General features: G+C 35.0%; 1 protein-coding gene across 20 annotated transcripts in view; it reads right to left on the bottom strand.

Moving 5' to 3' along the window:
* NR2C1 (nuclear receptor subfamily 2 group C member 1) overlaps positions 1-10,874 on the bottom strand; it is a 57,098-nt gene that overhangs the window by 4,732 nt on the left and 41,492 nt on the right. For 16 of the 20 annotated variants that reach the window (XM_048061098.2, XM_048061091.2, XM_048061092.2 and 13 more), the window contains 7 exons: positions 9,036-9,083; positions 8,333-8,495; positions 7,184-7,305; positions 4,456-4,595; positions 2,634-2,771; positions 1,858-1,963; positions 781-1,340 (listed from right to left, as the gene is read on the bottom strand). In XM_048061098.2, the coding sequence (XP_047917055.2) occupies positions 1,166-1,340; positions 1,858-1,963; positions 2,634-2,771; positions 4,456-4,595; positions 7,184-7,305; positions 8,333-8,495; positions 9,036-9,083 (892 nt within the window). In that variant the 3' untranslated portion in view covers positions 781-1,165. Of the gene's footprint in view, positions 1-780; positions 1,341-1,857; positions 1,964-2,633; positions 2,772-4,455; positions 4,596-7,183; positions 7,306-8,332; positions 8,496-9,035; positions 9,084-10,874 lie in introns of those variants that run through there. The other 4 variants (XR_010830621.1, XR_010830624.1, XM_048061101.2 and 1 more) reach the window with 2 other exon arrangements.

Below are 10,874 nucleotides of genomic sequence, written 5' to 3'. Positions count from 1 at the left end.
CCATGGAGTATGATTCAGTCAACACATATAAAGTATCTAGACCCATTTCTAACAAGGAAAGGAAAAGCAGCAGAGGCCAGGCTCCTACAGGGAGCCTGTTATACTTGAATTTGTCTAATTCAAATTTTAAAAATAATCATATGAGACCGGTTGGAAAAAGGCAGCTAGACAGCTAAAGGCTAACAACAAAAATTAATTTCCAAATCCTATGCAGGAATAACGACACGAACACATGCACAGAACTCAAAACACAATTTGTTTTTTAGAGCGATGGCCGAAATAAAGTTAAGAGGCATCTCGAATGCCTCCATCCTTGGGTGCTGAGTATGAAAGGGGGCGGGGTAGCGTGAAAAAGCTTGAACTTGTGAGACCAGAAAAAGCAGGAGGCTGCTCTTTGAATACCTGCAGTAAATACTTCGTAGTTTTTCATAGTATAAAACAGCTGACATCTACCAATACATACTACTACAGCACAGTATTCCTTGCATCTACACAGCAGTCAGTACTGACCCTTTGCAGCTTCACTTTTGATCAACTGCATCAAAATGTCAGCAAAATATTTTTAAAATGTGAAATTCCTCTACCTTCCCTTCACTTGTAATGGTATCCACTGTTTCATTCAACAAGAAATTATTTTTTCTTCAAAACAACAGCAAAAATCTAAGTTTGGTTATAAAGGTCTCATTTCCATGGAAATACTGGCCTTTTCAAAATGTTTGATCATGTATTTTCCATTTATTCAGTGAGAAGGGACTAGCAGCAAAAGACTGAAAACACAGCTCAGAGAGGAAAGTTAATTTATTTGCCTAAAACATCAAACTAAGTTGAGATACCTTAGTTCAGTCAAAGCTTCTTCAATTTCTTCACAAGCCTGGACTTCATAAACAAATATTCCAAGTTCATCTATCTACAAAAATAGGATGGACAATTCTTGACTTTCTTCAGATATCAAGTTAATTTACAAGTCCTTGAAGATCAGATGAAAAATAGGAAGCGATCCTATATTCCTTCAGACACTCCACCACATTTCCCAAGTGTACTGGAAAGGAGGAATATTAGCCTTCTTTAGATAGGTGCATGTGAAGGCTTATTGCCATCTCTTGGAGACAGGGTATGCATTTACATCACCATGACTGCCATGGTGCAGAATCCTTGATTGCTACTTTTATACGGCATGACCAATTATTTGAGTGTTATAGTCCGCTGTCTCCATTCGCAGGATATATGGGATGATGCTATCAATCTGAACGTTTCCAATTAGTCCTGCAAAGAACAGCTCTTCGGTGATGGCAGCACTCATCAGCCTAAGAGCAGGCAATCGGAGAAGGAGTCTAGACAGTCTGGAAAGTAAGTTTGGTAAAAAGTGTTACTTGGTCACACAATTCGGTGTTGTTCAAGTATCAGTAAGAGAACAGAAAAAATTAACTAGGAACAATACTGGTCAAAATTTGCTATATCTAGTTCATGATAGGCTTAGATATTTAAATCAGTAGAGTATATAGTTAGTCATGCCTTCAAAAGTACAAAAATGCAAATATGTAAGTCTATGTGCAGGGACTGTACATGTTTGGACTTAGACTAAATGACGAAATACTCTACATAGGTGCAATTCAAAAAGAAAAAAAATACTTTATTTTATTTACAATATTTCTTTTTGGAAAATAATAATGAATAAGTAGATACATTATATTCATAATATGTATGAATATATACATAATATTTTAAGTGCCCTAAAGGTAATTTTTTACATTTAAGAAGAATAAAATGCACATATTTATTAGAAGAAATACTGTACATATCAATATTGTTGGTGCTCTGAAAAGAGAATCAATCAAGTAAGCATGTAAGTTTACGTACCTGTAAGTGTCATCTGGATATGCTTTTGTTACATAGTCTTGGAACTCCATGTAAGCCTTTTCTTGAAATTTCTCTATCTGTACCACATTTTCCAGACCTGAGTGATCTGAAAGACACCCTGTATTGTTATATCTGTTCCATATAAGATGCTTTAAAATACAGATTATCTACTTGTAAGCATGCTGAAATGATTATTTGATAGCTGTAGCAACTTCAAGTTTTCCAACAGTTTTAATGAAGGATGCTGCTTTACCTCTTTATTTTTTTCCTCTATGTTGGTGTTTTACTTCATTGTTTATAATACAACCAGACATTCTGAAGAGTTCAAATAAATGCAGTACTTGCAATGTTTACATCATTCCTTATGATATACCTCTGTTCTCTGTGTTGCATGGAACAGCATTGTTCCAATACACTGATATTTATTGGAATATTGTATGCATAAATATCATTTGTGGGAAAAAAATAATAGCATCAGACGAAAAAGCAAATAATAAACTATGAACTATTTGTTTCCTAAAACTTGCAGAATCATAGAATCATAGAATGGCCTGGGTTGGAAGGGACCTCGAAGATCATCTAGTTCCACCCCTCCGCCATAGCTTACCTGAAAAATACCCTTGTGGAAAACACAGAAAATTCTTTTAAAGGTTGATGATCTTAGAGGTCTTTTCCAACTGAAATGATTCTATGAATTTTTAAAGTGACTTTTAACACCTTAAGTTTCTATAGTTGTAGAAAAAGAATAAATGTTTACATTAAGAATAATTACATACCAGGACTGAAGAGTACGATTGCTTTCAAATATGCATATTCATATCCATCCAGGCAAAGCTTAACCATACTGTTACAGAACTCTTGCAATTTGAAGATATGCTCCATTACTAGTTTTCCTCTGTCTGTTGGCAGCTTATCTGAGTTGACACATACATAAAATATAAAATCCCCAATGTCAACACACGTGCAAAAATGTATTCACACTGGATTTTTAAAAACATTAATCATTTGTATTAGATCAAACAGTGGGGAATCTATGCCATCTATAAACTTACATACTAGGTCTAAATAATCTTTACACAACAGTTTCTGTCACTGAAGTTTCCAATAACCAGAGGTGGACTAAATCAAGGAAAGACTATTTATAACTAAAGGCAACATTGCTATTGCAGATCTACACTGTACATCTAAGAGTCAGGTGCAGTATTTATATTGATGGGTTACTTTAGTTGGTCAAAGACCATGCCACTGCTGAAAAAGAAGGTACACTATACACCTTTCCTGGGAATGTTGGTGCAGAGCTGTTCCCCTTCAGTAACTGGAAGACGTTGGATATAAATTTCTGATTTGTACATTCAAACTGAATTCCCAAATTAATAAGAATATACATTTGTAGTAAAGGTAAAACCATCATTAATTATTAAAGTTTTTGGTGAACACGCTTATAAATTATGTAGACTGACGTAAGTCCCCAAATTGCATTTGCATCCTTCCTAAAGATATTCACAATTTGTTCATATTTAGCTGATCCACTATGTTTAGTGGTTTAATCAATTTGTTTTTATTACAAACTATTGTTTATTTAAAGCAGGATCTTTTGGATATTTGTTTAAACCTGAAAACCCCTAGGAATGAACTCTTTAATCTCTTCATCATAAAAGGAGAGGAAAAACTTACTTATAATTTAGAGAGTTATTTTTCTATGGTTTACCGATCTCTTTTTGCATAGCATTAAAGAGAGTAACAGCAAATAATCCTAAATCTAGTTAAACCTGAAAATGCTAACATTTTTGTATGTATATCTAACTTAAAAAATGTGCTAGACTATGAACAGATAAAGATTTTTATATTAACTAAAAGACTCCCCTACTTCAGTTTGAATATCACTCAAGAACATTTCCTTCACTGTAGACTAAATGAAAGAGAAGGCCAACTTCATTTAATGTAAAACATGCAAAAGATGCAGGACATAGGATAAAAGGAAGGAGGCATACTTAGTGCAAATCTGCTTGGAAGACTTGTATGGAGTCTAAAACTAATATACAAGCCAAGTTATGTACAGGAAGTACATCACGAAGGTGGCATTCGGCTGCTTTGTTTCACAGCTATGAACAGCAAGGACAGTTGGGTTCTTCTTTACACCCTTGGTAGAGAGGAATCATATTCACAGTACACTTGTGTTCTTAAAGTTGAGGCTGCCTGAAATATTCCTATTTTGAGCTGATGTACACCAACAGAACAGCAGAACACTATTAGAGTTCACACAGATATCAAACATGATTAAAAACCAAAACAAACAGTAAAAGCTAACCTGCATTACAAAGATGGGCAAATATATATATATAATTGTGCTTTTTTTTTTAATTTGGGGGAAAGGAAGCATTAGCATAGTTGACAGCTGACTTTGGAAAAATTGCCAAAAATTGTCATCTTGAGAATTGTATTTTCTAGTATTATTTTGTGTCAATACCAATTGTTAAATTTTATGAACAGTAAATTTTCATTAACAATTGACAGATAAGTAATAAACTGCTCAATTCAAAACTTAAAAACCATGATGTAATTCCCCAAGTCTGCAAACGTGCACAATATTCACCTTACCTTGCTGTAAACTGCTATGAAGGTGATTAACAAATGCAGCTAACATATTCGCCACGTTCATAACTTGTGAACATTGTGCAAGACCAAGCGTAAAAAGTTCGTTCCAGCAGGCTTTTACTAATGATATGCTGTTATCCTGTCTATTAAAAAAAAAGTACATTAATTTCACTTAATAAAACCAGCCACTTGGCTTTACATTTTTTTAGTTTGAAGAACACTTCATAAAACATCCATCTAATTCAATCACTGCAGCCAGTACCAGAACAAATTAAAACACTAAATTATTTTAAAACGCTAGGATTAAAACACGTTTTAAAGTGACATTTGTAAAGAAATCATTTTTGTTTTAATGATCAAAAAGGCAACAGATCTCTACCAGAAAAGCAAGCTGAAGTTACAGTAAATGACAACTGTCTAAGTATATTCCATCATTTCCATCACGCTAGTTTTCCTAGGATTCACACTCATTTTTAGGTAAGATTTATATGCATGGGCCAAAAAAAAGTTTGCATTGTTGCTGTATTGTAGTTGCAGAATAGACTCAAAAGTCTTCAATTTTATTTTTTTAACTTGAAATCTGACAGTTGGGTGCAATTTCTAAGTCTTTTTTAATTTTTTTTAATGCTGAAGCTTAAAATTAGGCCTATTAATATTCAGCCCTTCCGTATTAGTAACCTAACTTCCCGTGATGCCAAGCATCTCTAACTTGTAGGGCTTAACAAGAGCTCAGTACCTTATAAAAAGGAAATCCTACCACTGAGGAGTCAAATTCAAGTACCATGTTTCACAGTTTGAGCCAGTAAATATAAATAATGGAGAGTTAAAAGAACCACATGACCACATGAAAGTTAAAAAGAACCACAGGATTTTCAAAGAAGAAAAGCATATTTAAAGCTCTCCATATTAAAGCTAATACATTACTTTATGGATGATCAAACTTATACCAGAATTAGCTGATCACACTTATGTAGCCCCAAAAAACTAAGTGGCTGTAACCAGCCTGATTAACATTTCAGTAGGAATCCCTTTTGCCTACAGAGATTCTTGTGCAGGAAAATGAACTAAGCAGTATCTTGATATCGTTACCTAAATTAGTATGTCTAAGCCAACTATCTTGCCAAGACTAAGGAAAACAGCGCTTGGGGAGGGAACCACTTGGATACAATTATTTTACAAAACAATTAGCACTTTGCTCTGGCTCATCAACTCTTCTCAACTGCTAATACCATGAATTTCTCTTCATTTTAAAAATGAAATATGAGTCACCCTTCTAAAAGTTAAAATTATACAGCACATAATGTCCTCAACTTTAAAAAGCTTCATTAATATCAAATAAGCTTCCACTGTTGCCCATGATCTTGACTGGGACTGCAAATGTTAGCACAGGCGAGTATTAACAACTTTCAGAAAGCCTACTCCTCCATTTTCTTATTCAAACAGACAAATATATTGGGAAGTGACACATTTCAAAAAATGCAGATCTTCTATACACATTTCTTGTAAAATCTTTTTAGATAGTCAGGTCTTTTGCAGATTTTACTTTAAGAAAACAATTCCTATTTGTTGTTGTAACACTACTTTGCATTGTCTCTCTGTTGCAAAAAACTTTTTAAAATGTACAAGGACGCAGTTCACTATGTTAATTTGCTAAGTATTTTGAAATCCTGCAGGACAACAATTTCTACTAAAATATCACATTTACCCACTTTTCCCTCCTTGCTATTGTTTAGTTTTACAAAATGTTACTTTTTCCTTCTTCAAAACACAGGCTTTAATTACACACAGTGCAATGTCTTAAACAATGTAGAGTAATTCGGCTTAAACATTTGAGTAAACACAGATCATCAACGCTTCTGACAAGAAAGGAGACAATCCCTCACTATAAACAGGAATTCTCTTTGCTACTACTATTCTGATACTGAATTACAAGAAAAAAGCACTGGATGAGGAACAAACATGATTTTATACTCCATTTGTATCACAGCCGATAGATTTGTATCATATTTTAACACAGCTGATTTATTTGATTTGTCTTCACAATCTTGGTTTCTGATAGTAACATACATCACTTTTCCCAGTGTCGATTTGAGTTGTTTTCTCATGATGATCAGCAATGTACTACTACATTTAGCTTGAGAATGTTAAGCGATACACCGAATTTTGCTGGAAAAACAGGATGTTACACAAACTTTACAGAGTATAATAAAAATTACTTTCTGGCTACTGCAACCATTTGTTTTTGGAAAATCCTCTACAACTCAACAAATTAATCCTAAAGCTTGCTGAACCTAGCTAAGCATGTTCTTCACATAGTTTATTGAAGGCAAAAATACTACTACCTCACTTATAAAGACAGCAGTATTTGAAGCTTCAGAAAGGGGATTCTTTTTGGCAACTGCATGATAAGCTTCTTAAGTTTTGGAGGGAGATATTCAAAAATGATAGCAAGTCCTATTTACTGAAAATTTATGTAAGAAGAGGCACCGAGCAGGCATTTGATCATTATGAATCTACTACTTTTTTTCTTCGAAACCCAACCAAGTACTTGAACTGAACTGAAGCTGTGAGTAATTTTGATTCAGCATATCTACCTTCATATTGAAGATTTATAGAACAGTTTTAATAAACTTGGTTTATATTTTTAAGTGTCCCTGAAGACTACAGTACAAATAATAAATTTAAAAGCGTGTATTCACAACATGAGCAAATAGAGTAATTGAACACTTACCCTAAAGCTTGGAAACACGGAATGGAACGTGCCCAGTGCATGGACAAGAACAGCAACCTGGAGGCAGACTCGCAGATATAGTGAACATTAAGATATTCAGGCATAGGAGAAGGCATGGTGAGCTGCCAGAAAATAAAATAAATAATAAAAAAAATAAGTGCAAGTCAATTATTTGACTTTCTCCATATAAAACATAATATGAAAAATAACTTCCAGGGTTTTAAGAGAAGAAAGTAACATTATTTTTAAAATAAACGTGAGATAATCCTGAAATAAAACTGAATGACTGTTTTTTGGCTTACTAGCCACACTGTGTATATCCCACAGTGACTGCAAAGCAACAAAAATGATGAAAATTTTGAATCTTAGCTTAGATAAAGATTTATGTCTGGGAACCCTGGGGATGAAAAATCCCAAATAAAACTCAACTTTGGAGGCATTATGTAAAGAACAGAAGTTTTAGAAGAACCACTGTAATTAGAATGATGTTGCTTATGCTTACATATAGACAAATATGTAACTTTCACCTGTGTATGTAAAGAAATTGGGAATTGACCCGAAATTCCTAATTATAGCATATTAGTTTTATCCTCAGAAATCAAGATTTTGTAATAAAATGGTTTGGCTAAGACAATTTAAAACAAAACTGACATTTACATTAGAGATATGTTTATTTTAGTGACCAAACTGTGTTGTTGAGAGAGGCAACATTTAATGCAATCTAAAAGATGAGCAAGATTTTTGATTTGTCCATGAATAACAATATGATGAAAAAAAAAAGAGTAATTTTTACATGCTCATAAAAAGAGAAATGAAGTCAGAAAATATTTGCCTCTCTAAAAAAGCAACTATATGTTCCCTTAGCTGTTAAAGTTTTCCGTGTAAATCCCTTTGCTCTGATTACCTACTATTTTTCAGGTAAAAAACAGTAAAACAAACAGTTCAAGTAAACAACTGAGAGCTGTTAATTTTTACCAAGCAAACAGCTAACCAGTGAACAAAAGCAGTGCATTCATCGGAAATGAATGCTGATACCTGAATAATTCCTCTTCAAAGAAATTCAAAAGAAAATGTAATCAGATCATTAATTATGTTGTACCACCAAATTAAAACGTTTATAAACAGCCAACAATAAAGAGTATTAAGTACCCTGAATGCTACATGGGCATCACTGAGCAGTGGCCCCTCTATTTCAACGATATTCATGCTTGTTTCTCCCCCGATCAGCTGGACGCTGCCTTCAACGCTGTCAGAGTTCTGGCACGCTGCACTCTCTCCTGGATTTAATGCTTTTGCAAGGGTATCAAATGCCCTGTATGATCACGAAAATATAAAACGAAAAAAAAAACATCTTAAGAGACCATTTCAATTTAGGAGGAATCTGCACGTCTGAAACCTGTATTCAGACGTCTGTTTCAAATAACCAAAGGAAAATAAAAACAAAGACTTGGAAAATACAAGTCATTAACATGCTTTTCCTGCCACTATACAAAACAAAATCCCTGAAAACTCAAACTTGCACTGTCTCTGAAGCAAAAAATTAGCAGCAGATCCTGTTCGCACTAGTTGCCAACAAATTCACAGTTTTGACATACTGATTGTGCTGCTGAATCACAGTTTGCCTTTCAAGATCTCTTTAGTGATGTTTACTGAGAGTGCTGGCATAAGCATTTTGAGCACATGATCATCAGGCTGCTGTTAAAACAACTTACTGCATGTGTAAATTTTACAGATTTTTGCTGCTAACAAGCACAAACAGAAGGAATAAGCTTCTATAAGCAATGAGTTGTGGTTAGTTTGTTCAGCTTAATTTGAGAAGACAGCTTCTAAATACGTAAGAGAAAGCACTCACATGCTTTCAATACCATCCTTAGTATCCCTTGAGGTGGGGCAGCGACTCCTGTGAAGACCAAGGCATGTGCACTAACATTACTGGGGAGATGCCAGGAGGAGCACAGATGTATTACTCTTTATTTTCCTGCTTGATAACACATCCATTGTGTGCACGAACACACCTGAGAACCAAAACTGATACATCTACAGTCACAAATATACAGGCTTGATTACTACCTACAGACAGATGACATATCCTGAGAACAGTATCATTTGTACAAAGTCACATGAAAAACTCACGCAGAGATCTGAAAACTTTACAGAAGATGATTACGTGGACATGATTCTCAATTTGTACAGACGTGTTTACTGCCACAATATCTAAAATTACTGATTTAATGTCCAAGTCTGAAGTAGAACTCTGCCTACCTTTTCTTCCATACTCCTTTGCTACCTACATATATTAATATACTAAAAAAAACCACCCTAAGTGCATGCTGTGTTCAACATAACCATTTACAACCAAAAGAAACAACACAATAAACTAGCTGCTGACACTGCCTTAGGCTTCAGACAGTAAATTAGCCAGAACAGTTTTGGATCCTAGCCCAGGATCTAGCCTGCACACCTTTTTGTGTACACAGGAGGGTGACTGGGGAGTGCACAAGTGGACTACACAGATGTACCTGGGAAGTTTTCGTCTCAAATATATGGAAAGTGAACAGAAACAGAGTGCACTCTCTGCAAGAGGCAAGCTCTGAAGTTATATTGTCCTTCTCCTGCTAGCAAATCTGAGTTTCAGGTCCTGTGTGGCTCCCTCTTGGTTGCCTTAGGTATAATAAGGCAAAATCTGTAGCTCAATGGCAGCTGCTTAGGAAAATAGGATCTTTTCAGAGCTCTCGCATGTAGCAGGGACAGAAATGTAACCCAGGAACAAGATCTCCCCTTTCTCCAACAGGTAACGTTATATGCCTCTGCTACAACTCTGTTTTTATTCTAGCTTAGGTTACAGCATCCTTTTTACATAATGTTGGGCAGGTACCCTGCTAACCATGTCTTCCCATGGTACTTTGTTTCCAACTTATTCTTGGATGTCTGCTTTCAAATAAATCTTTTGCCTCCTATATCATAAATTTGCAGAAGAAAGCCTGCAAAAGTAAGCAGAAGTTCTGCTTCTTAATGGCTCTACACTGTAGGTCCTTTTCATGTATTGTGTCTCAACATGAGCAATGGTTGCAAGTTAAAACACCAAGGAAAAGAGAATCCAGACCAGAGCTTGCCTTGAAGTTACAAAAACCAGCTCACAAAGTAAGAAAAAATGTATTATCAACATTAAATACATCATATTGATACCCTTTGTTAGAAACAACTTTGGTTCTCTTTTCGTCGAGCTCAGCCACTAACAGATATATAACAGGACTCCTGATTAGCTGTAAAATATGAACATAGATAATGAAGCCATTAGAGGACAAAGCATGTAACATTACAATATAAAAGCAGCGGAATACTAGCAACAAAGTTATACGCTAAACTTGTGTCAGCAAAATTGAAAGCTTAACTTCTGTAGCTGCAAGCAGTGGAATATAATAAAATACATGAAAAACACTGATAGATAAAACCTGCTAATGGAAACCCCTTAAAATCATTTTCTTCTGTGAACACCTGTGTCCATACGATCAAGCTGGCACAAGGTCTGGCACGGAAATCAAAGATTTCAACAGAAATTTTAGTTTCTGTTTGAGTAACAACTTCCCTTTCGCAGGAGTATTTTCTTTGAAACTCCCTACTGGGGATCTGTTAGGTGACCTACTAGACACGAGTACACGTTAACCTGAGTCAGAGCTCTTTCAAGCTCGCT

Source organism: Anser cygnoides, chromosome 1 (assembly GCF_040182565.1).
Source record: "Anser cygnoides isolate HZ-2024a breed goose chromosome 1, Taihu_goose_T2T_genome, whole genome shotgun sequence".
NCBI classification, from domain to species: Eukaryota; Metazoa; Chordata; class Aves; order Anseriformes; family Anatidae; genus Anser; species Anser cygnoides.
This window is presented reverse-complemented; position numbering and strand designations above follow the sequence as displayed.